The 27,858-nt window shown below is 48.8% G+C and overlaps 11 protein-coding genes across 11 annotated transcripts; 7 read left to right on the top strand and 4 right to left on the bottom strand.

Annotated features, from left to right (window-relative positions):
• Window positions 1–58: 58 nt before the first annotated feature.
• Window positions 59–1,890, bottom strand: EV420DRAFT_8098 (uncharacterized protein). Its single transcript, XM_060483550.1, has 3 exons — window positions 626–1,890; window positions 486–577; window positions 59–434 (listed from the first exon to the last, which is right to left on the bottom strand). The coding sequence occupies exons 1-3, from the start codon at window positions 1,646–1,648 to the stop codon at window positions 119–121; spliced, it is 1,431 nt and encodes a 476-aa protein (XP_060338887.1). The 5' UTR covers window positions 1,649–1,890; the 3' UTR covers window positions 59–118.
• EV420DRAFT_1492458 (uncharacterized protein) lies at window positions 1,674–3,714 on the bottom strand. The gene is made up of 7 exons (XM_060470744.1): window positions 3,456–3,714; window positions 3,355–3,393; window positions 3,289–3,299; window positions 3,053–3,235; window positions 2,540–3,002; window positions 2,344–2,486; window positions 1,674–2,293 (listed from the first exon to the last, which is right to left on the bottom strand). Exons 1-7 carry the CDS (start codon window positions 3,498–3,500, stop codon window positions 2,134–2,136), a joined length of 1,044 nt encoding a protein of 347 aa, XP_060338886.1. The 5' UTR covers window positions 3,501–3,714; the 3' UTR covers window positions 1,674–2,133.
• A 36-nt stretch (window positions 3,715–3,750) lies between these two features.
• EV420DRAFT_8194 (Metallo-dependent phosphatase-like protein) lies at window positions 3,751–6,756 on the top strand. The gene is made up of 13 exons (XM_060483595.1): window positions 3,751–3,873; window positions 3,925–4,055; window positions 4,103–4,266; window positions 4,312–4,408; window positions 4,455–4,732; window positions 4,779–4,964; window positions 5,014–5,616; window positions 5,668–5,749; window positions 5,804–5,878; window positions 5,933–6,157; window positions 6,213–6,328; window positions 6,382–6,517; window positions 6,568–6,756. Exons 1-13 carry the CDS (start codon window positions 3,816–3,818, stop codon window positions 6,586–6,588), a joined length of 2,172 nt encoding a protein of 723 aa, XP_060338885.1. The 5' UTR covers window positions 3,751–3,815; the 3' UTR covers window positions 6,589–6,756.
• Window position 6,757: 1 nt separating this feature from the next.
• EV420DRAFT_8071 (uncharacterized protein) lies at window positions 6,758–8,337 on the top strand. The gene is made up of 4 exons (XM_060483541.1): window positions 6,758–7,335; window positions 7,388–7,639; window positions 7,695–7,951; window positions 8,004–8,337. Exons 1-4 carry the CDS (start codon window positions 6,787–6,789, stop codon window positions 8,257–8,259), a joined length of 1,314 nt encoding a protein of 437 aa, XP_060338884.1. The 5' UTR covers window positions 6,758–6,786; the 3' UTR covers window positions 8,260–8,337.
• EV420DRAFT_8086 (major facilitator superfamily domain-containing protein) lies at window positions 8,337–10,252 on the bottom strand. Its single transcript, XM_060483545.1, has 6 exons — window positions 9,969–10,252; window positions 9,651–9,916; window positions 9,415–9,600; window positions 9,173–9,358; window positions 9,016–9,117; window positions 8,337–8,959 (listed from the first exon to the last, which is right to left on the bottom strand). Exons 1-6 carry the CDS (start codon window positions 10,115–10,117, stop codon window positions 8,415–8,417), a joined length of 1,434 nt encoding a protein of 477 aa, XP_060338883.1. The 5' UTR covers window positions 10,118–10,252; the 3' UTR covers window positions 8,337–8,414.
• A 1,639-nt stretch (window positions 10,253–11,891) lies between these two features.
• Window positions 11,892–13,683, bottom strand: EV420DRAFT_8026 (uncharacterized protein). The gene is made up of 2 exons (XM_060483513.1): window positions 12,188–13,683; window positions 11,892–12,134 (listed from the first exon to the last, which is right to left on the bottom strand). Exon 1 carries the CDS (start codon window positions 13,294–13,296, stop codon window positions 12,196–12,198), a length of 1,101 nt encoding a protein of 366 aa, XP_060338882.1. The 5' UTR covers window positions 13,297–13,683; the 3' UTR covers window positions 11,892–12,134; window positions 12,188–12,195.
• Window positions 13,684–14,885: 1,202 nt separating this feature from the next.
• On the top strand, window positions 14,886–16,677 carry EV420DRAFT_1658325 (S-adenosyl-L-methionine dependent methyltransferase; the record flags this gene model as incomplete). Its single annotated transcript, XM_060478878.1, has 10 exons — window positions 14,886–14,962; window positions 15,076–15,218; window positions 15,322–15,406; window positions 15,459–15,543; window positions 15,594–15,724; window positions 15,774–15,864; window positions 15,911–16,011; window positions 16,058–16,127; window positions 16,183–16,272; window positions 16,323–16,677. Coding segments are annotated over 10 exons (1,228 nt in total), but the record flags the coding sequence as incomplete, so codon positions are not given.
• A 25-nt stretch (window positions 16,678–16,702) lies between these two features.
• On the top strand, window positions 16,703–18,690 carry EV420DRAFT_7766 (uncharacterized protein). The gene is made up of 13 exons (XM_060483423.1): window positions 16,703–16,951; window positions 17,021–17,167; window positions 17,219–17,272; window positions 17,321–17,371; window positions 17,431–17,478; window positions 17,534–17,587; window positions 17,649–17,687; window positions 17,745–17,768; window positions 17,829–17,870; window positions 17,924–17,962; window positions 18,010–18,060; window positions 18,110–18,172; window positions 18,220–18,690. The coding sequence occupies exons 1-13, from the start codon at window positions 16,829–16,831 to the stop codon at window positions 18,298–18,300; spliced, it is 816 nt and encodes a 271-aa protein (XP_060338880.1). The 5' UTR covers window positions 16,703–16,828; the 3' UTR covers window positions 18,301–18,690.
• A 1,101-nt stretch (window positions 18,691–19,791) lies between these two features.
• Window positions 19,792–21,662, top strand: EV420DRAFT_7992 (kinase-like domain-containing protein). Its single transcript, XM_060483496.1, has 7 exons — window positions 19,792–20,170; window positions 20,224–20,388; window positions 20,436–20,534; window positions 20,586–20,762; window positions 20,814–20,888; window positions 20,939–21,151; window positions 21,209–21,662. Exons 1-7 carry the CDS (start codon window positions 20,066–20,068, stop codon window positions 21,410–21,412), a joined length of 1,038 nt encoding a protein of 345 aa, XP_060338879.1. The 5' UTR covers window positions 19,792–20,065; the 3' UTR covers window positions 21,413–21,662.
• Window positions 21,663–23,173: 1,511 nt separating this feature from the next.
• Window positions 23,174–23,746, top strand: EV420DRAFT_1256537 (uncharacterized protein; the record flags this gene model as incomplete). The annotated part of the gene is made up of 1 exon (XM_060466779.1): window positions 23,174–23,746. A coding segment is annotated over one exon (573 nt), but the record flags the coding sequence as incomplete, so codon positions are not given.
• A 527-nt stretch (window positions 23,747–24,273) lies between these two features.
• EV420DRAFT_1253164 (uncharacterized protein) lies at window positions 24,274–24,558 on the top strand (the record flags this gene model as incomplete). Its single annotated transcript, XM_060466750.1, has 1 exon — window positions 24,274–24,558. A coding segment is annotated over one exon (285 nt), but the record flags the coding sequence as incomplete, so codon positions are not given.
• Between the last annotated feature and the right edge of the window lie 3,300 nt (window positions 24,559–27,858).

The following is a 27,858-nucleotide window of genomic DNA, read 5'->3' as shown; positions in this document are numbered from 1 at the left end:
AATGGATTGTCTGTTTACATCCTCCCATGTCGAGGAGTAGTCTGATACACAAAAAGATCAAGCCGTCGAGTAACTTATCACCTCGTACACCCTGTCTATCATGAGCGGTAATCACCATTTATTCTAACATATTCCTGTGTATGGTAGTCAGTAACAGCAATACTGTAGAATCGCATTCACTCACATAGCTAAAATCGCAAGTCCAATATTTTGCTTCCTCAGATCCTAGTCCTCCAAGTTCTACACACAACTCAAAGTCTTCCAAACCTAGAATCTCGCTGGCCCTCTCCTCATCGACGTTCTCCGGCTCACCGTTGACGAGGACGGGAAGAGCTGAGGTGCCGTCGGAGGGAATGAAGGATACGCTGACCTTCTGAGGGTCGAGAGGGACCGTCAGTGGGACAGAACCTGTTGCTGCAAGGATACGACCCCAGCTGTGAATGTGGTGTTGGATGAAATGCTCCAATGGATCAAATAAGACTTACTTTGCGTCTTCACCGTAGAGCGCGGTCTTGACAAGAGCAGAAGTTGATATCCGAGAGGCAATCTTGTGTGCATCTTCATATGTCGCTGCGCCCTGTCTGATTCGTTAACTAAAGTCTGCTTGTTGAGATGACCACCGTACCTTGACAGTCACCGTGACAAACTTAGTCGCGCCTTCGCCGTCTCTAACGACCAGCTTGGCGAGATCAATAGCAAACGCGGTCAACTCCTGCTTGAAGATCTCATAAGACTCCTTATCCGTTTCCTCATCAATCTCATCGGCATAATTTCCTGTACCATCCGAAGCAGCAGCACCGTTCGCGAGGACCAAAATTGTATCATTGGTAGACATATCCCCGTCGACACTGATAGAGTTGAAGCTTCGGTCGACAGCGTAGGTCAGCGCGTTCTGCAGGCTCCGCGGAGAGACAGCTGCGTCTGTCATGATGCACCCTAGGAGTGTCGCGTGGAGCTGCGAGCCGACCGGAGGGCCCATGTCGGGGTGGATCATCCCAGCACCTTTGTCCATCCCTGCCATCCGGTACTGCACGCCCTTGATAGTGAAAACACGAGATCGAAGCTTGGGGAACGTGTCCGTAGTCATGAAAGCCCTTGCTGCGCGCTCCCAGGCGTGGAAATCGCTGTCCAGAGAGCGTGTAGAGGGTTGGTCGACGTGCTGGGAACAAATAGCGGAGACGATCTTGGAAATGGGGAGGTTCTGGCCAATGACGCCGGTCGACATGACGAGCGTCTCGTTTTCGAGGGCTGCTGGGTCGGAGGAGAGGAGCGAGTCAGTTTCCTTGACCATCGTCCATGCATCCTCTAGGCCTTGCTTCCCTGTTACAGCGTTGGCGCAGCCGCTGTTGACAACGACAGCTCGTGCCCTGCCACCATTTTTGTTCAGAATCTCCTGAGAGACGACGACTGGCGCGGCTTTGAAGGCGTTTCGGGTGAAACAGGCTGCTGCTGACGTTGGGCGACTCGACGTCGAGAGTATGATGCCTACATCGGGCGTTCCAGGGACTTTTTTAATGCCTGCATGGATGCCAGTAAGGAGATATCCTGCTGGCAATGTTGTCGAAGGAAGAGGCCGATGATGGTGAGCCTTGGATGGGATCGACTTGATTGTAACGGTCGACAAGAACCGTTTGGCGACAGCCAACATGGGAGAAAAAGTTGAACCACATCTCTGACTCGATGAACTGTATTTTTATTGACAACAGCAAAATTTGCTTAGCGAGCTGTATTGCTATTGGTACAGAAGGTATGACATGCTGTTCATTTCCCCGCCAGACTGCTCTATAATTGCGTACAGCAGTCTACTAAGCACTACCTGGACGACAAAGGAAAAGAGGAACCTTTTCGGTCAGACCGAAAATTTTCCTATCGTTCATCTACCACCGCTCCGTTACTCGAACAATTGACAGACCCAAGTGTCAAGTGCAACACGACTGCTGCATCGATGGTGAAGAAAAGAAGAAAGATAAAAGCCTCGGCTATATACCCACCGGGCCGTTTGCGCCTGTTTGACCGAGAGGGCGATACCCTTCGCAATGCAAGTAAAAATATTAGTTCTATATGCTGGGGTCTAAACGACCTTCTATGCGGCGTCCAGTATGCAAGAAACCGGGTATACCTAAGATTGAAACTCTACTCCGGTTTAGGGTTCTCTTTTCTGAGACCTGCCTCAACATCGTCCATGGGAACTCGGTCGTACTCCTTTGAAATGGCCGGCTGAGACTCCTGGTGCTTGACCCATGTATAGTAAAGTGATCCGAAAAGGATGATGGCGATGGAAGATGCGCGACCACTATTGAATTGTTAATAGAACCGGCAGCAGATATAGGCAATTCAACCTACGTAGTTATTATGTCGTGGAACAGCCACATTCCCAAGAGCGATGCAGCAACGCCCCGGACTGCGGAAGAAATCATATGGGTAATAGGCGAGGTAACCTTGATAGACAGAAGACTGGCAATGCTCATCAGGAAGCCGAGAACACCCTGCACATGAAACGGTCAGACTGATAGTCGGCAATATGTTATGCACGCCTCACGGTGATTGCGGAACCCCACAGGAATGTTTGTAGAGCGCTCATCGTACCCGCCGACCTCACGAGCTCGTCAACTCCGAACAGCAGCTTTATCACCCCTGGTATTTCGCCGGCCAAAACGATGATAGGCACCAATACAATTGCGCTGAGAAGGTTGGTGTACCACGATAGCAACAAGGCACTGCCGTTGACGACATTCAGACTCTGCTTGATGACAACGGAATGTGTAGCTGTGATCACGGAGCTGACCACACCAAACGATACACCCACGAGGGATACATGGGTACCGTCAAGGAAAACGCCGATGAAAAAGCCGAGGGTGACAACGACACATGCTAGGATTATGCGAAGCGAAGGCCTAGAGTGCAAAACGATGAAGGACGTCCCGACGGTGAACGGCAAAACAAGACCCCGAGCGACTTGGTAGAACGAAGCGTCCACGTATTTGAGTGTGTAGTTGCTGAAGCTAGAGGGAAGTGAGCAAAAGTGAGACGCATATAAAGGCCTAAAACTTGCCTGAGTCCAATAACATTCAAGCCTACCATCGGTACCAGTCCCTTGCATGTCTTGAGGTCAAAGGTGAGCCTGTCCGGAAGGAATCGCATCGTGTCGGAAAACAAAAACAGGATGACAGCGATCATAAGCTGCATTTGCAGGAAGAAAAGAGGAGTCTCCGTCGTGTTGAGAACCCATTTGTTACTGTAGTGCAAGATGAGGTACGGAAAAACAGGGGGTGAACGGAAGGCACGTACGCCATTACCATCTACCGGAAGACATTGTCAACTACGGAGCAAATTAGTCGAGGAAAAAATACACACCGACAAGGCGGCCACGAGATAAAAAACGACAACGCCTGTCTGAAAATCCACAAAAATTCAGCATTGTGAAAAAGGTCACCCGCAGTAAAGAAAATACATACGACGAGGCCTTTGGAGGCTGGTTTGCCAGCATTTTGAGGACTCATTGCAAAGCTCTTTCTGTACCACCAAGAATATCACCGAGAATATCACCAGAAAGGGAGGAAGATAAGGAACGCAAGGATTGGACGATGGGCGAATGGAAACAAAATTAGCAGTGCATCGACAGGAAGTGATGGTACCGGAAAGAGTTTACGACCAATGTCCGACAAGCTGCGGCGTAGCCCTAGTGGTGATCGTGAGAATTCCGGCAATCGGGAAAGTAACCGGGCAACGCGACGCGTCCGAAATTGAAATTTGACTCTTGCACCTGTCCTTCTCGCTGCTCACCTGTGTTCTCGCCTTTGTGTCCAAGGAAAACTATGGAAGAAGAGTCAGCGATAGGCTCTCCGCGACCTGCTGCGAGGATACAGAATGAATGTTGGTGGCGCCGTTGCTACTGCGGGACGGTATTGACGACGTCTTTGACAGTCCCTGACGATACCGTAAAGATTATGCTGGCTACCGACAATCACATTGGATACCTGGAGCGCGATCCAGTTCGTGGCCAGGATTCTATCAACACCTTTCGGGAGATCCTGCAGCTAGCAGTGAAACATGACGTATGTGGCGTCTCGTTCCTCGCTTTCATCACCTAAGTGGTGTACAGGTCGACTTCGTCCTACTCGCGGGTGACCTTTTCCACGAAAATAAGCCTTCTCGCAGCTGCATCTATAATACCATGGCACTTCTGCGCGAATACACCATGGGTGACAAACCGGTCCAAGTCGAACTGATGAGTGACCCAGATGATGGAAAGGCGGATGGTTTCTCGTACGTCGCCTTACAGGATTGCCTTGCCAATCTGACATGTGTCAGGTTCCCCGCCATCAACTACGAAGATCCCAACTTTAATGTTGGCATCCCAGTGTTTTCGATCCACGGCAACCACGATGATCCTCAGGGCGCTGGCGCAGTGAGTTCGCATGTCCCGTTATTTTATACATCTAAATCACAAGTAGGATGGTGCCTTATGTGCCCTGGACGTTCTCTCCGTCTCTGGTCTTCTAAATTATATGGGCAAAATTGATCTCCCGGTATCAGACGCCGAAGCCCCAACGACAGGGATCGCCATTCGGCCCGTGCTTCTGCGAAAGGGGAACACACATCTCGGACTGTATGGTATTGGTAATGTTAAAGACCAGAGAATGCACTTTGAACTTCGGAGTAATCGCGTTCGGATGTTCATGCCAAAGAACAAGGAAGAATGGTTTAACATACTACTCCTGCACCAGAACCGGTACGAGTGGAAGTTCCATTGATGTACATGTGCTAAGTATCTTCAGCGTCAAACATGGCCCTCAAGAGTGCGTTCCAGAGGGTATGTTTGACGATAGCATAGATCTGGTTGTGTGGGGACATGAGCACGACTGTCGTATTGTTCCGGAGCCAGTTGGAGGCAAAGAATATTATATCACTCAACCTGGCTCCTCTGTTGCAACTTCCCTTGCCGATGGAGAGGCACTGGAGAAGTAGGCAGCTGAGATTCCCCGTCTCCCTTAACTAACGACCTTCCTTTAGACATGTAGCTCTGCTGAAAATCCAAGGCAAGGACTTCCAGTTGTCTCCGATACCCCTACGCACAGTTCGACCCTTCGTGATCGAGGAAGTCGTCCTGAGCGAAGTCGCAGAAGAGGAGGGCTTCGAACTCGACGACCAGATGGCCATTACGAAGTTCCTCAAAGGCAAGGTGAACATTCTGATTGACCAAGCCAACACACTGTGGGACGAACGCAATGCTCGCGCAGTCGAAGAGGGAGAAGAGGAGCTCCCACGTATGCTTCCCCTCGTCCGACTCAAAGTCGATACTACTGGCGTCAGCGAAATGTCAAATCCCATTCGTTTTGGGCAGGAATTCCAAGGCCGGATAGCTAATCCGCGAGACTTGCTCGTCTTCCACCGGACGAAGAAATCCACTCGGGCTTCAAAAGTGGCTATCGACCAGCCAGAACTGAGTATAGACGATCCCAATATGAGCGCATCAGAAAAGTTGGAAAAAGTGAGGGTATCGACATTGGTGAAAGAATACCTTGCGGCGCAGGAACCACAACTACTTGGAGAAAATGGAATGTCAGATGCGATACAGATATTCGTGGAAAAGGACGACACACATGCTATTCAATCGTAGGACCTCTGTCTCGCGCGACTTTTGCTAGCTCATCCATACCTTCCTAGACACGTCGGCAAAGTTCTCAAGTCTATGATGAAAGATGTCAAAGCAAATGGAGAGATCGACGAAGATGACCTTGATGATGTGGTATGTAAATCCTACATCGCGATCTTCAATGTTTCTGATTAACCGGACCTGAAGCTCACGAAAGTCAGAGCGCAACAAGAGAAGGAGTACGAAGAAAGCCAACGCCCGACAAAATCAGCGAAAGCCAAGGTCTGCTCCGGTTTCTCTGTTGTCTCTAACCCATTTACTAATCTTCGAATGCAGGGCAAAGCGAGAGCGGAAGAATCCGATGCTCCTTCTGAGGATTCGATGATGATGGAGATAGACACGGGCAACATTGGTCGTGTCTCTGACTTTGACGAGTCAGATGAGCCCGCACCCAAGAAAAAGGCACCTGCCAAGAAGGCCCCCGCAGCGAAGAAAGCACCTGTCAAAAAGGCACCAGCCAAAAAAGCACCTGCGAAAGGTCGGGGAAAGAAACAAGTCGAAGTATGTAAAGCCTGCGATGCATGATAGCCACTTTTGGATTAAACCATTCTTTTAGAGTGACTCGGATGAAGTCATTGAGATACCCGATGATATCGATGACGATGACGACGAAGATGAAGAGGAACCAGCGCCAAAACCCACGAAGAGGACGAATAGGGCTGCAGTGCTCAGGTATGTGATATAACTCTAGATGGATTTTATCGTTCATAACATACCATTTTCAGCCAACCTGCACCAAAGAAAGCTCCAGCCAAGAAAAAGACTACAGCAACGACCGCGAAGCAATCTCAGCTCAGCTTTGCTCCCACTGCAGGACGGTCTTCAAGAGCTGCTGCGACGAAGGCGAAAGCGAAAATGGTGGTGAGCATAGTAGGGTTCATTTTATTGAACTTACTAAAGGATTTGTATAGGTCGATTCGGACAGCGAATAAAGTATGCTTACTTGTTTTGCGCTTACGGTGCTTACGATGGATGGTTGGGCCAACTGATACGTTGGACCACGATTGTATATATGCTTTCATATATTTCCCTAAGTACAATCTGTGTTTTGTTTCCACCATGTAGCCGGCAATCCCGGACCGGTGTCATGCGCGTCAGTGGCGTGTGAACTTGCGACTTTTTTCGATGCCATGATACTCCGTCTGCCCGTACGACATGTAACATCCAGCCTTCGTCGCTTGCACACTCTTCCCGATCTCACCTTTGGCGAACAAAACGCAAAAGCGGAGGAGAATACATTCTCACCCAGTCGTACCATCTCCATCCGAAATCTCCCAAAGGACTACCTCAATAATATCGGTAGCGTCCTTGCTCCTCTCAAGTTGAACCCTGTAGAGACGATATCTCCCTCGTATTACGGCCGAGGTCTTCTCGTTAATTGCCTCAGTACAAAGCGTGCAGAACAATGCATCGCAAATTATCACGACTCGAAGCTGAATTTAAAGCTCGTCCGGACAGACAGATCCCTGGCCGTCTACCTCGTAGCTGCGATTGGGTACACAGGGCTATCAAGGACATGTAGAATCGAACACATACCCCAAGACGTCCCAGAGCAGCAGCTCAAGGCCATCATGTGTCCTCAACGACGCGGCAATCGACAGGATTTCGAATCGTGGCACTTTGACCGGAATGCATCGCGGCTTGACGTCCGTTTCATGTGTTTATCCCAGGCCATGGATGTGCGTCTTTTTTTCTACTTCATTTCCTGTATCTGATCTTGGTTCTGTACAGGCAAAAGAAAACATATTTCGTTCCCCGTTACTCAAGGGCACCAAAATGACCTATTGCGACGCCGAAGAACCTGATTACAACTTTCCAGAATGGTACAATCCAGAAGAGGAGCACCAGGAGAACGTAAAACGCGCTGTGTTCGTAACCAACCTGACCGGCCCAGAAAAATCTCTCCCATGCCGAGAATGGACAAACGAGTGGCAGGGCGTCTCCCCGACATTGCTTTTCTGTGGGCTCCATCCTGCCAAAGACGTAAGAATGACAACCCATTCTTCTCTCTTATCATAAATCTAACGAACCAGCCTAGTTGATGCACCTGGAATTCGCCACCTCCACTGCCGCACAGCAGTTCGTGAGGCAATATCAGTCCAAGGCCGATGAATTGGGCGTGGGGTTGCAGATACAAGAGACTGTATATACCGTCTCACGTAGTCTTATCACAGCCCTCAGCCTAGGTGCCAGCCGCACGCTAGTCCTCACCGTCAACGGCACGAAGTCAATACCAGAAATACGCGAAATCTTCAGGCATCAGGGTAACCTAACACAGGTGACTCGCCGGGAAAGGTACGTCTAGCACTCCATATTTACTGTCTCCTTAGGCTGACGGTGTTTGCAGAGAGAACGATACTGTGTTTTTCATCACGTTCGAGAATGTTAGCATGGCTATGCGCACAGTAATACGTATGGGGAGGATATTCAACCTAGGCTTCCCCAGGTTGACAGGAGCTATTATAGGCTTCATGGATGCCCCTCACCTGAAGCCTATCATTCTCAGAGATAAAGCACGAGCAAAGTTCAGTGACAGCGCTAATGGCAAAGGAAATTCGTATACGCCTTACCTCTCCGGTATGTATGTGGGAAAGGGAAATTGAGCAGGACATACCGGCAGAGACAGATGACGGCTCCCGCGGACGTCGGGTAGCATAATGGGAACACCAAGGAGGCAAGGTGCTTGGGGTGGAACTGCCCAACGAAAATTCTATAGTTTTATTCCGACCGACATTATACATAATTACCCGACCATAGTTTAGTATATGTATCGATAGTCGTGATTTAGGTCCCCTAGTCTTTCTCTTTCCTTCTCTGTAACCTCCGGCTGTATGCTCCTCGCTCTCCGTCTATTCTCAAATATGAGGGCAAGGAGATAAGCTGCACTTGATACCATGCTTAAGCACACAAACGCCATGCATATCGCGTATCCCTTTATATACCTCGGGCCATCCCCCGTCGGAAACGAGAACGAGGCAATGATTCCTCCGATGTTACCAAAGGAGACCTGCCATGCCGAACCCACAGAGCGGCGCGTGTGTCCCGCCAAATTGGTGTTGAACCACCCGACGATGATGGGCATTGAAGTATAGGCACCTGACGCGGCGAGAAAGAGCGCTCCGTACTTGACACTGTGCCGCGCAGGGTCTGATAGTAGTACGGCGAAACCGATGAGACAGACGGCGCCGGATATGAAGGTAAAGAACCATCGGTGGCGTAAGCGGTCAGAGATAAAGGCTAATGTCATGGCGAAACCAAACGCGGCCGCCCATGGTGGAACGGAATGTAGCTGAGATTGGATAGCTAGAGAACAGGCTTTGATAAAAAAAGGCAGGACCGAGACAGCATAAAGAACGTACTTCCATATCCTAGTTGATTGATGATAGTCGGTGCGAAGTAAGCATATCCATATGCCGGCACAATGAGTCCGAAATACGCGAAGCCTCCAATGATAATCTTGTCTAGTTACGGACGAATAAGCAAGTTTCGAAAAAACAGTTACACAAAAGTACTGACAGTCTTTAAAAACACCTAGAATATCGCGCCACGTTGCCTTCTCTTGATGAGCAGAAGCGCCAACGTCGGCGGCCAGACGTTTCTTGACAAAGTCACGTTCCTCCTGGCTAAGGAACTTCGCCTCTTCCGGAAAATCAGGCAGCAAGAAGAACCATGCAATACCGAAAAGAGCCGTGGCAAGGCCCTCTGGATGGACAAGCTCACTCAGATCTTACAATCACAGCAATACACGGTCAACTCACCAAGAATGAACACCCATCTCCACCCACCATAGCCTCTTACTCCATCCATCTTCCCGATGGCACTGGCCAACAACCCGCCGAACGCACCAGCCAAAGTTGTCGAGCAGAAAAAGAACGTATACCGTTTCTGCGACTCTTCTCTGCGGTACCACATCGCCAAGAGGTAAAAGCATCCAGGAAACATGCCTAACCGTTCCAGTAAGCACACCGAAACCCACAGACGCGCATATACTCACCCGCCTCAAAGACCCCAAGGAACCAGCGCGTCGCCATCAGACCGCCAAAGTTCTGTACGAATCCTTGCAGCATAGTGACAAGACCGAACATGGTCATGCAGAAAGACAACCAGATGTGCGGTTTCAGCTTCTTGAGCAAGATATTCGAGGGTATCTCGCACAGGATGTACGGGACGAAGAAGATGACAAGAGCCGTGCTATACTGATTCCCGACGAGCTTCAGGTCGTCCTTGAGTCCGAACAGGACCGCATTCGAAATGTTCACACTAGAAAACGTCTGGAGTCAACGCCTTCCCCACATCAGCTTATCAAACATACCGGTCCAGGAAAGCCAGGGTATACATCACACAAATGTACGGCAGCACATGCAAGTCGATCTTGAGCAGTAATTTGCGCTCGTCAATGTCGCTGACCGCCAGCTCGTCATGGACGGTTTCGCTGGAAAACTTTTCCAGGGAAGAGACCATGATGGGTGAAGGTGATGAAGAGACAGTTTTGCCACTGCTCGGTTAAAATAGTCGCGGTGTTACTTTGAAAACAGTTTGGTGCTGGATCGGGTCATCTGCCGAAGACACCTGACTCGAAGTCGGTGATGGGGTGACCCCAAGGAAGCAGGGCTACCATATGGGCATTCGAATCAAGGTACAGTCACTATTAGGTTCATCGTAAGAATTAGATTTTCCTGTGTGATTGACTGGGGTAATGATCCCAAGGTCGACGGGTCTCTCCGAGTCGGGCATGTAGTTTCACCAATCGGAAATCCGGAATTATGAGGGAAATCGCTACTTGTCACTGGTGTCCTCGTACGAACGAACATTACCCGAAGACTGCGGAGAGTTGGGAACATAAAGTATCTGGCAGCCGGAGAGAAGGACTCGAAATTTCCGAAAGGCTAGGCTCAGTTGCTCATCGACGTCGATAGATAGCCAACGCTTCCATATTGCTTTTAAGGCGACTCGAAGACACAGTAAGTGGCTTCAGAATGCTACAGGAATCATGTATCCAGTCACCGGGACTCCACTGGGATGCCTAGCCCTGCAAGAATCCCCCTCGTGCTGAATACAGCACGACGATAAACGCAAGCCCGAAGGGGTCGCGCATCTGATAGTAGCTTTAATGTAGATAACACCACCACGAGCATTGCTCTGAAGAAGCGGCCATTTCCGTCGATCTGCGAGGAGTTCTACCGCCACAGAAGAGATGGTACGAGTTGTAGTGCCTGCAGAGGCGATTAGCGAGTCTGGTACTCAGGCTTGGCCTCCAAAAATTCACTCAGAGATATGCCCACATCTTGAGAACTGGAATATAGAAACTTGAAAAACAAATTGGAAACAAATGCTACCTTCAAAGTGAGAGACATAGGTGATGGTCTCAAGTTGAGAGGAAAAGTCGGGTCAACGGTCCGGACAATTCGATAAATCCAGTTTTCCAGTTTTCCGACCCGGTTCATCCGGAAATGCTGAAAATCTCGACTCTCAAATTTGCTTTCGTACTTAAAGGAGGCTTGCACAGACGTTGGACAACCTTGTTAAAGACTTTTGTTCTGAACCAAGGGGTACCGCATACCATGGTGTTGGTAATGCACACCATATATTTTATCTCTTTCGGCGCACTGCCAACATCGCGAACTTCCAGTCGCTCCCGCGTCGAATACTAGCAATCCATCTTGAAGTTTAAGTTAACTTGAGCTAGTGACTTAGCGCGTAGCCCAATCCCCACGAACCCGACATTATTGCTATTTCGAAAAATGATGAGATTCCGAAAAAATAATTTAAAAGTTTTGGGCCTCGCTAAAAGGTCTCTGAGCCGGCATTCAGGGGGCTGCAATGATCGACATCATAGGTTTTGTGGGTTGTCTCAGATGGCGCATGCTGAGATCGGGCTGGCCACGGCATTGGACGTTGTGTCAAAACTTTTTTTTTCTTTTTCGAGAATCTCATCATTTTTGAAAATAGCAATAATCATAATGGTGCTGTCATCTTCTCTTTAACATCGCATTTATTACCTTCTCGAATTATTTATGTAATTCATCTAGCAATTCACTGAGAAGATCGTACCGTACTAATAGGCCAGAAGCGCGCCTGGGCACGGGACCGCGACATTCAGAAAACCCTATTCAGCGCATACATGACATCAACGTCAGAGACCTCGTATTTCACTACTACAGCTATCAAAACACTGACTGACAAAGACGGACGGAGTATTACTTACAGGTAAGGACAGTTACGTAGCAACAATTAATAGCTGGTATGAGCAATAGCTGGGGGAATACAGGTACATGTAAACAAAAACCAGAAAGCGCGAATGAGAGACAACTTTTAGGATTATCTTAACAATAAAATAACGAAACGGGCGGGGATACACGGGTCAGGAAAACGAAGATGTGGGTCTGAGGTACACAGAAAATTTAAGGAGTGGCAGGAAAGCTGGGTTAGGCGATAGATGCGGTAAAGCGATACAGAGAAAGCAGAAAAAGAGAATAATCTGGATGGGCGTCAATATCAGATTAACGAGGCACAAAAAATAAGAACACATACCCGACAAATTAAATCTGAGAGCACAAACTAGACCGCGCGGTGTAATACGCTGAGGTCACGGATTCAGCGTCGTCGTCCTGATTCCGTGACGAGAAAGAGGACTGAACGGGAGTCTCAACACTTTCTTCTCGGGACGACTCAGAGTCAGAGTCCGTCATGTCGACCCAATCAGCCTCACGAGTCTCAAACTCAACTGAGAAACGCTCTGGTGTCCCCGGAGGAGACACTGGAAGCCCATTCTCACCCAACACCAACCGACACGGATTGTGATCCAGCGTCAGATGCGTTTTGGTTTTGATAGGTCGGGTGTCATGTAGGGTGAGGGTAAGAGGGAAGGGAGAACCAGTGCGCCTATGTAGCCCTCGGCGTGGACTGAGAGGGTTGAGAGGGTTATGAGGTGGTACTTTGCTCCGTGGAGCGGTAGGCAGGTCGAGCGTCCAATCCGACGCGTATGGGTGACGTTTACGAGGAGAGGGAGTCGCGGGAGGGCTAGGAAGAGGGCAAGAAGGTGGAGCATGGCGGGGCGGGGCGAGAGAAAGCGGAGTTGGGCGGGAACGCTTTTTCTTGGGAGTATGGTATCCAGGATAGGCAGGGACGTGGATGATTTGGACGGAGCCTTTGGCGAAGGGATCGTCGATATCGCCTGTGCTAGTCGACGACGGCTCACTTCTTATGCTCCCTAGCTCGCTATCCATCCAAACTGATTCTGTGTCGGTCGGTGTAGATAACGAAGTAGGTGAACTAGGCGGGGTGCTGAGAGGCCGTTCTTTACATGCCTGACGGGCTTCGAGTTCCCGTCGGGATGGAATGGGAAGGTAAGGGACAAACTCGGACGACTTGGATGCTACTAAAGAGACAGTGGGAATGGGTACGGCGGGAGCCTGTGGGAGTTCAGGTTGAGGAAGGCGCTGACGGGGCGGCGAGACAAGCTGCTTGAATTTTGAAAAGACAGTAGACGACGACGCTGGCCTACGCGGCGACGGCGAGTCGAACCAAGCTGTAGTAGGGACGCTAATAGAGACATCTGGCTCGTGGTCGAGGTCGAGGGCGTTCTCGACGAGCGAAGCAAACTCGTCGATGGAGAAGGGAGTTGAACGAGTGGATGCCATCGAGGACAGCGAGCGACGAGAACGATGATGGTGGTGGTGGTAATTGGGAGGAAAAAATGGGCCTGGCTTTCGGTGCCATCGTTTTTATCCGTTCGCGTCAAAATGTCATATTTCCGAATTGGGAAAGTGATCCTCCTTCTCGAGTCGCTGATCTTTTGGCCAGGAACTCGGCCTCGCCCACTTGCAGAGTCCTTGACGACAGTCTTCTTTCATTTACCACCAAATGCACGTCGTCAGTGTCACTGTCCCTGCGCTCCACTTGTTTCTTTCTTGCCGATCTCCCTGCGGAACTCATCCGTACCCACTCTCTCGTGGTCGGTTCCGGTCTGCAGAATTCCGCGACATCCAGCCTCGAAAAATGATAAAGATTTTGGAGCGGATGGTCTAGCGGAAGCATGTTCGCTCGGTACGCATCTCGGGCCAAGCCTTGGCTAGAGCACCTGGGACTGCCTCGTGATAAGATGCTATGCTAGTTGCTGGGTAGGCTTCTTTCGCAAGACTTGACTTGTCCGCCACAATGGAATGTGAGGACGCTGGAGATAACGCTGGAAAAGAATCGTACTGTCGCTATTTTTTGTACGATGCTTACAATGTCCGATAAGTTTTTGTGGCGCCTCGTGATACCATTCCTAATTAGCATGGTCGTTAGTTGTTCTGGCGGACGTTTGCCTTCCGGAAGACGACGCCACAGCAGCAGCCTGATAGGAATCAACAGAGAATTCTGTCAAAGCATCTAATCAGCATGGTTTTTTGACTCAACAAAAAAAACCAGCTCTTACGCCCGCCCCCAAAGCCTCAGTATTCCCTATTGTGAACTTCCGTTAGGTATCAAAAACATAGTGTTCTGCTAATTGTGGGCCTGACCCACCCATCATCATACGTCTTTTCATGTCAAGTTGGACACCTCGGCAGCCGGCTCCGTAAAATGAGAACATTTATGGACAATAACGTGTGATCCAAGCACTCGGCACCGACTTTCCTGTCCCGAGCATGTCCGGCCTTCAAAGGAAGGAATGAGGTTATCTGACCGATTAAATTGAGTCGGCGAGTTCTCCAGAAAATCAGTGAACGTCTCGTAAGCAGGTACGATTGAGGCGGCTAATTTTGCAGGTCTACACCTCCGCAGTAGCTATGGCACCGAACGAACACATGCGCCGCCACGAGCATACCTGAGTGAAAGGTGAAAACGCCGGTACCGACGATCCAGTTGGCCGGCGTCTTGCGAAAGCATGTACGAGTCGGTAGTAATGAGCATCCATCTGTCGTCATGGACCTGAATGTAATCCTCACAGCGGCCAAAACGCGGATATGAAAAAATCGGCGACTTGAGTCAGTATGTCGGTCGCTGGGATCAGCAGTAGTTGTCCTGACCTGAAGCGTGTACAGTGAGGCTCATGTCGATCCGCGATAGAGTGCGACGAAGATTTTAGCGGAGATACTCATTGTAGAGTGATGAAAAAAAAACACGCGTTTGTGGCAGTGCACTGGGGATGTCGCGTTGAAGGGAGCATCCTTCAAAGAAAACAAGCACAATTATAGGGCACAGCCATAGTGACGGCAATTTGCAGACATCTTTCACAACAATCTCCATGCACGACCGGAACATTTACCGCCGAGCGACAGACTTCGTCGAGCTAGCCAAGGCATATCCCGATCTTGAGAATCAGTATGCTCCGGCTTACGCTTAATGGTATCCGTTTTGCTAACCGGCAAAGGTATCCAGCCTGATACCGTCACCTTCGAGCAGCACCCTGAAGACGATTGACTTCAAAAACGAAGAATCTCAGAGGTCGAGAAAACATCTCATATATCTTCATCAGTCACGAATTTGACGCGTCCTAGATGTCTAACAAAAGCTTTATTATACCGGGACTTTGGCGTTGACGTCGTGTTGCCTGAGGATCGCCTATGTCCTCCAGTATGTAATGGCATATTGTGTCCTTCATATCTTTCTCAAGTTCATTTATTTAATCAGGTACCGAACAGGTAGGTGCTCGTCGATCATTATCCCGAAGAACTGATGAGTGATTGGACGTAGATTGAACTATGTACTCTGGATACAAGACATTATGCGGGAACATCCGTCCTCGAGCGTGTGTGGGGTTGATATGTCTGACATTTCCTTGGTTGATTGAGAATGCTACTGATTTTTTCCTGATAAGAGGAACAGGCGCATCTGCAATCTACCCTCTGCTTGCATGTAAACTTGAACTGGACTGGTCGTTCGTGGCTACTGGCGAGTCAAAGGTTAAGATTGAGATGCCTCGGTACAATAACTCTTGAACCAACCTGTAGAGCTCGATGACGCGTCTTTCCAACTAGCCGACTCCAACATCGCGAGAAATCATCTTGGCCATCGGATACGCGTGCTTCAAGCGCATCCCGATCAGCCCATTCTTTTCCCGCTGAAGACGTACCCCGATGAATCGTGAGTTTCTCGTAGCTCGTTTCAGCTTTTATAAATATGTTTCTCTAAGGTTCTCCTTCACGATGTGTAATCCACCCTTTTACGCATCCTTGGATGAAGTAATGCTGTCGGCAGAAGGGAAAGCTATGGATCCAAATGCTGTAAAGAACAATCATTTATCTTAGCTGCTTCTCACGCAGACGAAAGGTTTGTACTGGTGCGCCTATTGAGATGGTAACTTCTGGCGGCGAGGCGTCATTCGTGTGTCAGATGGTGAGGGAGAGCAAGCAGCTAGGCGCACGTTGCAGGTAATCCTGTTAATACGCGTTAAAATCATGTTGACGAGACGATCAGATGGTATACTTCAATGCTGGGAAAGATGTCCTCTCTGAAAGAAGTCGTTGAATTGTTAAGAGAACTTTCGGTGAGTTAATTTTCAGGGCTGATCTTCGCGATGCATAAGATTGACGTCAACGCAGATTGAGAACTACGCTATCACCGAGTTTGTCCAAGGACAAACCAGAAGATGGGCAATCGGATGGTCATTCACTGACGAACGGCTCCCTGACGTTCGTAATGACTCCCTCTTTCTCGTGTCACTCGTCTGATATCTGAGCAGTCAATGTCTCGTATACCTAACTTAGCTCTACGCTCTCTTATGCCACCACACAATACCATCCAACAATCAGTTCCTGAAGACAAAGTAGTCGATATCCACGACGTTCTCCTAGCCATCAGTGGCTTGGAGACAGAGTTATGCGATGAGTATGTGCTCGTGAGGGCCAAGGAGGATACTTGGTCAAGGAGCGCGAGAAGGAAAAGGAAGCGTGACGTCGTTCCTCTTCCTTTGGCCTGCAAGATGGTGTGTACCATCAAAGTTTTTACAGGCGGAGTTGAGTTTCAATGGGTAAGGGGAGCTGGATTGGAAAGAGGGTTGTTTGATAGTTTCTGTAGTCATGTTTGTCGGAAAATCCTGGCGGAACGATAGTTGACTCGGACGTCCAAATCGGGGCAACCGGACCGACTGACACTTTCTTTCAACCACCACTGACGCGTCCGTTCATTCGTTTATTTGCAAAACTTTTTGTTCATTTTCACGCGTAGTCCAAGGACGGCGATTGTCTTATGGATTCTAAAATGCTCAGGGCCCACTCTCGAGATGGGCGTGGCTCGCTTGTGTACTCGCGGTACGATAACACGTCCAGGTCAGTCAACGTTCGTGAAACACGAGAAACCGTGGAAAGAGTGGTGAGCCCTGTCTGTACTCTTGATGAAGGAGAGGTCTCTCACTTTTTCTTTGATAAAATCTGCGTTTAGGACTTTGTGGATGCAGGAGGGCGCGTCAGGTACTCCAGAGGCACCCGAGAGCAGGTTGTGACCGACTACCGGGCGACTACAAACTCTGGTTCATACAAGCATTATACGCGAAACATGGGCTGGCGAGGATCACAAGCGGATGGTGTAGTGAGTTTCAACGAGAAGAACCCATGGACAATGAAATCTTACACAATTCAGCGCGCTAGGGAATACGCACCTACCGGGTATCTTGAACAAGAGTTGGGAAGTCGAGTAAGTTGTTGATTGTTTAAAAGATGGGCATATTCAACGTGTTTCCAGAACAATTCCAGTGATGAAGAAAATTCGTATGAAAGATATGGGAGCGACGAGGTAATATTACCGCATATATGCTATGATGAGGCAGTTCTAATATGGCTTTCTGTGAACAGGATGTTGAAAGTGGAAGAAATGATTCCCCTACAAACTATTATGGCGAGGTCAGGCTACGCTTACTATAAGTACAGCATGTGCGGAGGCCTGAACCATCCTCAGGACGACTACGAAGACGGCACAGCTTATCAGCGAGAAACAAGTCCAGAATACGAGGTGCGTCATGAATATCGCGCATTCATGAACACTAAATCTGATGCAATCCTTTCACACTTAGTATCACCCGCCTTCCGACAACGCTGCGCAAGAGTTCGAGGTGAGTTTTGCCTCTTTCCCACTTTCCAGAGTTCTCATACAATCTCGTGTATGGCAGGATCATAGCTATGGCTTAGATCAAGTCAGTATTATATCTTTGATATAGATTCCACACACCATGTCTAATTGGCCGAATGCTCAGGAAGAGCCTCCTTTCCCCGGCGACAACTCCGAATATTACGAAGTGCGTCTCTTTCTTGAAACATAAGGAAATCTAATTGTCAATGCCGATGCCAGGAATACGAAGGCACCCCTGAATTAGACGGCGGATATGGGGTAGGTTGAGTGTATATTGCTCACAATAGGATCTAAAGTTATTCCAGTACGAATCGTACTCGCCACCAGCATCTCCCGAGCTACATTCGGACCATGAGGTGAGTCCGGATGATATGTTCTCAGATTGAGAAACTAATATTACTTCAGTACGGGATATACTCACCACCAGCCTCTCCCGAAGGCTCCCGTGAATCAGATGATGGTTATGAGGCTAGTTGGGTGCACGTTATTCACGATGACATCTAATATTCTTTCAGGACGAGTCATATTCGTCACCAGCCTCTTCCGAGCCGTATTCAGACCCTGAGGTGGGTCCAGGAAACGTATTGTCAGGTTGATAACCCAATGCCCCTTAGTACTCGGATCCAGACTCGTATGATGACGATGATGATTATGGTGACGGCGATGACTAGAGGTGGCTGGTACGAATGTGTGGCTAAAGAAGACCGAGCTACTCACAGGTACATCACTCGGAAACAGACAAACCCTCATGAATCATAAGTCATGTAGGCCTTACTGGCCTTCAAAGCCATCGAAATAGACATTGTCAGCCAGATTGAGGGAGGACAGTATAAAATCGGTTCAGCTGGTCTCTATGCAAAAGAGGTTTGATATTCTTGATTCTACCAGAAAACCGGATCAGTCGAATCTTGAACAAATGCTAATCACTTCACTCTAGACCTTTCTCATCCTACACATAGGTGCAGTGGCCTATGTCACCAGAATTCTTGCTGTATTGGCGAGTCCTACCTGCTGTTGACAACTAGTGTTTTCTTCTGCCTTGCGTGCGCAAGTCGAAATCATAATCGTAGTCTCTGCTAGGATTTCTCATACGACATTGGGTGGATATGATGCGATCTCGTACTCTCGACACCAAAACAATGTATGAAACGTCGGGTACTAGTTGTCGATGAAGCGTCGCTTGTCTTATTTCAGGCTGTTACCATCTGATGGAACAATGCGACCCTTGATCGATTCCTCGTGCGAATGTCCCATAGGGCCAAACCTCTCTGTCTGCTAGCTGCTCAGCCCCTTCCCTTGGAAAGGCTCCTCAGCTTCGTTGTCTGGCTCATGTCCTCATCTTTCCTCGCTTGACTCGCAGCAGAACACATCGATCATGATGAACATGCCTGGCTTTGGGCCCGATCCAGACTTTCAAGATGATCTAAGTTTGATAGTAGCATATTGGAATACTTTTGGTGAAGATGTGAGTATCTATCACGTTTAGTTATATAATATTAAATGTCTCGCACAGGACTCGTCCAACACCCAGTCTATTACGAGTATCGGTGCTAGTAGTTCGCAGCGTAGGGCTCCAAGAACGGACGTTACACAAGACGAGCCCGTTCGTCTAAGCTCCGCGTTCCTGTATTGCGATCTTCACGCGACCTCTAAACCTAGGACCGTGGCACAAATTCAGATATACCTGATCCAAACAACCGTATTTGTGCGTTGTTGGAATCGTTAACGGTAAACTGTTGGCGTTGACAAACGAAAGCGTGCATTCATGATTGATATTCTTCCTAGGGCTTTGTTGATAGCGAAAATGTTATTGACATCGGCGGTATGTTGATCCGTGCCAAAGAATTGATTCAGATTCTGCAGGAGGGATGCAGCGAAATATTCTGTGAGGTAGCGCTCATGCAGTACGCCGTCCCCTCTTCGCCGTCTTTGCCTCGTCTCAATGGCAACATAGTGAACTTGCCATACTTTCTGAGAAGATCGAGAGGGCGCAGGTGCGGTATGGAGGCTTCCGCAAATATTCTAAGCTTCTCGCTTTCAGAATGGACATTCTTGAAGATGTTCGTTGCATCCGCCGTCGATTTCTGGTGAGCTATTTCTGTGGACGTATCAAGCGTGCTCCCATAAAACTTCTAGACTCGCATCGGTCGGCCTGAGCTTGCGAAAGATACTGAATCTATTGCTACTACGCTCACTTTTGATTCCGTTTCCGATGCTAGTGGAAGCGCCAGCACTCGGGCTACGACTTTCAATGAGAGTTTTGATAGCATTGATGGGAGATCTGATGAATCCGGGTCTGATTCTGGCGAAGAGTCTAATTACAGCCCTTCTTTGGAGAAAAGTCGTTTAGTTTTTGGGCCAATGGCCACGGTGCTGCAAGATTTTCTCTCCTCTAACAAGCCGTGGAGAGACATATGTGCTATTGCGAATGAGGACCCGACTCTAGCCATTAACTTCCTGCAACAGGTACGCATATCTCAAGTACCATCCAGTAGATAGACGCTCATATGCTTATGCAGGAATGCGATGCTACTGTATCAAATTTAGATGGTACCTACCGATCGCGATGCCTGAACAGTCTTTTGCTGCTTGCCAAGATATATGGCATCCTTCCGATGTCTCTTTCCTGCCCGGCCGCCAGACGGCATACTGGTGACCACCCGGTTTGGGGAGGTGGATTTGCGGTAAGGACCTATCTCAACGTAGATTTTGTGAGATTAACCGTTTTCAGGATATATGGAAAGGCCGAATGAACGGAACTCCCGTCTGCTTCAAGGTTCTCAGATTCTTTACGGACAATGGCATTGAAAAAAGAGAGCAAACAATCAGAGTACGTCGGTATTATTGCATTCATATCGTTGGCCTCTCACTCGTCGTTTAGAACTTCTGTAACGAGGCCCTTTTGTGGAGGAATTTGAAGCACCCAAACATTCTTCCCTTCCTGGGTGTTCGGAGGGACTTGTTTGCCCCAAGTTTTTGCCTGATTTCTCCGTGGATGAAGAACGGAAATATCATGTCTTTCCTTGAGCGCAATCCTTGCCACAATCGACTGCAATCTGTATAATATTTTCGCGAAAGCCATGGCTCTCGCTGACTTTGACTCTTTCAGATTATAGAAATCGCGAGAGGTATGGCTTATCTCCACTCACTCAACCCGCCTATAGTCCACGGCGACATTCGTGGAGTCAGTGTAACACCTTTTCAAGATTATCATCTAATGAACGAGTTATGCAGGCTAACATACTTGTTACCAACGACTTTAATTGCTGCTTGTCCGACTTTGGTTTAGCACTGGTGGCCGAATCTCAAGCCCCAGGGAGCTCGTCGTTGTCTCGTCTGGGCGGTTCTTTACGGTGGCTTCCTCCGGAGCTGATGGCAATTCGACTTTTCGATCAACGATATGTAACAGCAAGAGACGTCTACTCATATGGGTGTACAGTTATCGAGGTAAGTTTCTTCTCTGCAGCACGATTTCCAAAACCAAAACCAACTCGCTTTTGGAAGATATACAGTGGCAAGCCTCCCTTCTCTCACATCTGGACAGAAGGGGCGATTATCCATGAAGTCCTGGTGAATGGGTCTCAGCCAAAGATGCCGTTTGAAATGCCTAAGCAGATCTGGGTATTGTTGAAAGGCTGCTTCAAGACGGATGCTAGTCGCAGACCTTTATCAGAGGCTTTGATTCGTGATCTGGAGACACTTTTGTAACTACAGTGGAATAGATTTGACATCTGTTAATCCGGTGGAAAAAATACCCATTGTTCTCTTCTTCTTGCGTACGTACTCTCGATACCAAAACAACGCAGAAACGTCGGTTAATAAAGCGCGATCCGTCTGATGGAATCTGCCGGTTTGCTCGACTGCTCTAGATACAAGGGCTTGGCTTGTCTCCACTCACTCACTGACCTGTCCATAGTCTACGACGATCTTCGTGGTGTGAGCTCGACTAAACGTATGCCTGAGCTTATTGAGATATATTAATTGAAGGAGCACTTCGAGATGGATATGAGTTAAATACCTTTAGCGGAGGCCTTGAGATATGAACTGGACATATTTGTGGGTTAATAGATTGTCCTTCATACTTATTCCTTAGTATCCATTACAGGGAGAATGCTAGAGAATGCGAAACAATTCCATACTGTGAAACTCAGATAATTCGCTGAGGTAGCAATACCAATTTTGGCTTATGGTGCTAGCTGTGCGCAGTGTGCGGTGAGGCATATTGCTGTTGAGATTTTTCCAATGAACATACTGTAGTGCTGTACTGTATATTTCATTCAATTCGAACCTTGGTGTGACGGGTGACGGGGTTGGACCAATTGAACGCTCGAACCAGGGGGGGTGGGGGAACAGGGTGCCACCGCAGGGGCAGGAACGGGGCATTGAGGATGCGTAACGGGTGACGGGGGACGCCTCTTGATCCGTTACAGTCACCATCACGAATATTCCCACGGTACTCTACCACCGCTCAAAGGGATTTCGAAGGGCTAGCGAGGATAGAATAGCGTATATAACTTCTGTAAACTCTCACAAAACTCAACATCAATCAAAATATCAATGTCCGGTGGCTCGGACCCACCTGACAACATAGGTGACGCGTCTTACGACACGACAACCTCGTCAAAAATGGCAGAAATAAAGCAAGGACACCTGATGAAACTCGAATCAGCAGCCGAAAGCGTAGGAAAAGACTACGGCAAATACGTGGAAATAGAAGGCACAACAGTGAGTGCCATATACGATGTCATGGCCGTTCTACGACACATGGCCAAAACGGAACTAAAAGCGACGAAATCGGTTACCGCGAAACAGATTCGCGTGATTCTTAACATGGTTGAAATGTTGGAAGCTTGGTTGGACCTAGATGAATACAGAGCTCGCCAGGATGCGCTAACGATTGCGGGACTGATGAAGGAGAACTTCAAAACCCTGCAGGAAAATACTAACAACATTAAATCCACTGTTGATACACAGAAGGCATACAGCATAACCATCGAGGAACAGCTCCAAGAGCTCAAAAAGAATGTATCGGACATCCAGGCAGCAGCAGCTGACATCCAAACTGAAGCAACACGACCACGACCACCACTCCTGCCCAACTCCCAGCCCCACACGGCATCATACGCTGATGTAGTCACCAGACCAAGCCCATTCGCAGACCCACGTCATGCAGACGTTGTTGCAAAAGCCAAAATTGCAGATCGACGCGTCATTGTGAAGCCGCTGACAGAAACCGCAAAGTCTGCAATGACCAAGTCCAGCAAGAAAGACCTGGTCACCGACATCAATAAAGCTCTCTCCCTGGCAATGACTACAGTTGATGGAGACTTGATCATTGCCCCAGAGGAACACAGAGTCGTTGGATCACGAAAACTTGCAAGTGGAGGAGTGATGTACGTCTTCAACTCCGACGATGCAGCGGCATGGCTACGCAAGCCTGGGGTACCAAGCCTGATAAATCAGGCAGCTGGGGAAGACACCGACATAAGTCTACAGCTGAACAATGTTGTAGTTCCATTTGCTCTGACCACAATTGACGTGAAGAACACTGAAACATGGCAAGGTATAGAAAACAGCAGTGGACTAAACAGCGGGACCATCCGCAGTGTGAAATTCCTCAAACCTGCGGAGTTTCACCACGAAGGACAGCGAGAAGCTCACTTGATTATAGGTTTTGACTCTAGAAGTCAAGCGAACAAAGTGATACAGCATGGCATCATCATAGAAGGGAAGGAGCTCCAAGCCAACAAGGAGCTACCAGACACATCCCGATGCATCAATTGCTCTGACCTACCCCGGAACCACAACGCGAAGAACTGCCCTAATACCACGAAATGCGGGCGATGTACAGGTGGCCATGCAACCAAGGAATGCACAGTCACAGACCGGAAGAAATTCCACTGTGTAAACTGCAAAACATCAGGCCACGGGGCTGTGGATCGGAATTCATGCCCCTCATTCATTAGGGCCACTGATACCATCCGCAGTCGATACCCTGAAGCGAAGTATAAGTACTTCGTTACTGAGGACCCCATGACATGGGTGTCCAGTGATGTTCAAAAACGAGCAGAGTCTGAGCACCCACAAAAGCTGCTGAACAAAGGGATAAGGCGAGCAGCGAGCTCTCAAAACGATGCCACAGCAACATCACTTGGAAGTGTCAACATCTCGTCCCACCCAACAAGGAATCGCCGAGATGGTGGAAGCACAAAACAAACCAAGACCCGACGTACAAACCCCAATAACATCCCGCTCACATCCGACAAATACCAGCAACCAATGCTCAACCAATACTTCACAGCGAGTCAATCACAAGCCAGATCGACAAGTGCAGCATCATCTACGAGGAGATCATACCAAGAGGAAGACGGGGAGATTCCTCAAGGAGGGACCACAGAAACGAATGAGGAACAACGAGCTCACACACCGCCTGTAGACCTATGCTGAGCCCCGAAAATACTAATACTGCAGACCACAAACCACTGAAGCTATACCAACTCAATGTCAACAAATCCCTCACAGCACACTCATGTCTCATACACCAAATCCATCAAGACGACGACATGATACTGGTGCAGGAGCCGTACATCAGCAAACAGGGAAAGTCCAGAGCTACACAAGGCTGGATAACTGTGTATCCAACAGGACATAATCAGGATCCCTCACAGACGAGGGCGGTAACCCTTGTTAATCGAGCCGTCTCTACTAACTCTTGGTCTAGCATACCATTGATTACCCAAGATGCTGTTGCCATCAATTTGCGAGCGCCAGCGGAATCCATAATCATCGTCAATGTCTATAGCGACGGTGGTTCCACAGCAATCTGGGAAACTATTGACAAACTTTTCAGAGAATATACTGCCAAACGGCGTGATGAACGAGGCCTCCCATACCGCTTCATCTGTGCGGGGGACTTCAACGCGCACCACCCGTTATGGGATGAACCGCACAACTCTCACCTTTTCACAGATCAAGCTCTGGAACACGCAGAGCACCTACTGCAAATAGTAGGTCACCACCGCCTCAAGATGCCACTACCAGCACTCGTACCAACATTACGAGCCTTCTCCACCGGAAACTACACACGAGTTGACAACGTATTCTGCTCTGATGAGCTCCTGCCAGCATTTACTAAATGCATTGTCGACCATGCAGCACAACCACCACGTACAGATCACTTCCCTATCCTCTCCACCATCGATATCTCCCCCCCACGGAACAGCTTTGAGCCATGACGGAACTTCCGCAAAGTAGATTGGAAGAAATTCTACACAAAACTGGGGGAGAAGCTAGATGCCCTACCACCCCCTCGAGAAATCGAAACAACAGCACAGATGTACAAGGCGCTAAACGATATAGACCAGGTAGTACAGGACGTCATAGAACTATACATGCCGTGGACAAAACCCAGTCCATATACAAAGCGCTGGTGGACGGATGAGCTAACAATCCTTCGCAAACAACTACGGAAGATTCAGAGGAAGGCGCACCAATACAGAATGTTCACAGACCACCCGATACACAAGGAGAAACGACAAGCATGGAATGCATATGCAGAGATGATGGATAGGTCCAAAACGAGGTGTTGGACAGAATGGCTGGAAAATGTGAGCGGAAGCAGCATATGGGAGATATGCAGCTTCATATCACAACCATCAACAGATGGCGGGAGATCACAGGTACCAGACTTCGTTGTCAAAGAAGGAGGAGGAACAACACGACGAATCCAGGATAACTCGGAAAAGAGCGACATCTTCCGAGCAGCATTTTTCCCACCCAAACCAGCTAACTCAAGCGTCCCCACTAATACCGAATATCCACCACCAGCATGGAAGTTCCAGCTCATAACAGATGAGCAGGTCGAAAGAGCTTTTAGACGTATGAAACCACTGAAGGCCACTAAGCCGGGCACTGTGCCCAATTGTGTACTGTTACACTGCGCCGACTTACTTGCCCCTCATATAGGTCCGATATACAGAGCAACATTCACCACAGGTGTATACCCTCATGACCTAAGTGCGACGAACACCATTATCCTTCGCAAGCCCGGAAAACCAAACTACGAGGACCCAAATGCGCACAGGCTGATCATACTATCAAACGGTTGGGGACGTGGCCTCCACGCCACTCTCAATCAGGACCTGGTAACGTGGTGCGAGTATCTGGGTATACTACCAGACAGACACTTTGGCGGCCGTCCGGGTCGATGTACAACAGACTCAGTGCATCTAATGGTATCTTCAATCAAAGATGCATGGCGTAAAGGTAATGTAGTCACCATTCTATTTCTTGATGTGAAAGGAGCCTTTCCGAGCGTTGATGTGGACATGCTCATACACGAAATGCTAATGCTGGGTATACCCAAGCAGTATACCGAATGGTTACATCGACGGCTGAGCGGGCATAAAACGATACTCACGTTTGACGACTTCAAATCAATCATCTTCGAAGTTACTAACGGGCTCGACCAAGGTGATCCGTTATCACAGATTTTGTATATCATATACAACTCTAGCGTGCTGCGATGCCTGCAGAAGACCGAAGAAAGCTTCCTCTTCATTGATGACAAGGCAATCCTAGTGTGGGGAAAGACTTTTGCGGCAACCCACCAGAAAATCAAAGATATCATGGAGCGCCAGGGAGGGATCCTGGAATGGGCGAAAAACCATAACTGCGAATATGGTATGGAGAAGTTCCAACTCGTAGACTTCACACCGAAAACAAGAGACCCCCTACCCAAGCCCAACATGACCTCCAAGCAACGCGAACCAGTGATGGGTGAACCAGTACAAATTGGCCAATACACCATACACCCACAGCCAGTCGCAAAATTCCTGGGAGTCTATATCGATGCAGGATTACGGTGGAAGGAACAAGGCACAGCAGCCATCAAAAAGGGAGATGATTGGGTTATTCAATTCCGACGCCTAGCTCATGTCAGCTCAGGAGTATCAAGAGAGAATATGAGACTCACTTACATTTCTATTGCTATCCCCAGGATTCTATATGCAGCTGACGTATTTTTAAACCCCCAGAGACGCACAAGAAAGAAGAGGAAGGATGGCAAGAGCAGCATTCGAGTCGTAAACTGCCTATCATCAATACAGAGGCAGGCAGCAATACTCATAACTGGAGCAATGAGAACGACAGCAGCGGACATACTGGATCTACATGCCAACCTGCTGCCTATGCAGAGACAAGTAGAGGTCTACCAACACCGGGCACTGACACGTATGGCATGCCTACTGCCAGGACATCCGCTGCACAGAGTCATCAGACGGGTTTCACGATGCTACGTCAAACGACACCAGTCGCCACTTCATGAACTAGCACGGGACTTCAACATGCCACCAGATGATGTAGAGACGATCAAGGCGGCACGGTTTCCACCACATTGGCAGACGAAGGTCCAGGTTGAGGTACCAGAATCGATGCAGGAAGCAATGATGATGGAAAGGACAGATAGAAGTGAAGTGCAAGCGTATGGGGACGGATCGGGCATCGAAAATGGGATAGGAGCAGCAGCAGTGGTATACCGGAGAGGGAGGAAGGTAAAGACAGTGAGGATGAAGGTGGGCGAAGCAAGTGAACATGAGGTATATGATGGCGAAGGCATCTCCCTCATACTCTGCATGGAAGCGATACGTGGCATGACGAACATGCAAAGTGCATCAATCAGCATTGATAACACATCTGCGATCCAAGCGACGACACTGATCTGACCAGCCCCATCTCATCATATCTTCGACACTCTCCATCAACGCATGGATATGCTACTACGGCGACATTCGGGCATTGAAATCAAGATTCGTTGGGTCCCTGGGCACCAAGGCATTGCAGGAAATGAAACGGCAGATGAAGAAGCGAAGGCCGCAGCACAAGGCGATGTCAGTGAGCAGCGGTATATACCAGCGTCACTGCGAAAACCAGTACCAATCAATAAAACGTCGCTACTCCGGGAGTTCTACGCAAAGCAGAAACGAAAAGCTGATATAACCTGGAGAAAATCACCCCGCTTCTCCAGGTTCCGAACCATAGACTCAGCATCTGCGCAGCGAGCTGCACGCAGGTATAGGAAACTGGCCACTTCCTTACCATGCAAAATCACCAGTATCATGATGCAGCTCCGTACCGGACACATCGGGCTCAACCGC

The sequence above is a fragment of the Desarmillaria tabescens genome (assembly GCF_030435595.1).
Source record: "Desarmillaria tabescens strain CCBAS 213 chromosome Unknown EV420scaffold_1, whole genome shotgun sequence".
NCBI lineage: Eukaryota > Fungi > Basidiomycota > Agaricomycetes > Agaricales > Physalacriaceae > Desarmillaria > Desarmillaria tabescens.
Note: the sequence above shows the minus strand (reverse complement) of the source record. Positions and strands in the feature narration are given on the sequence as shown.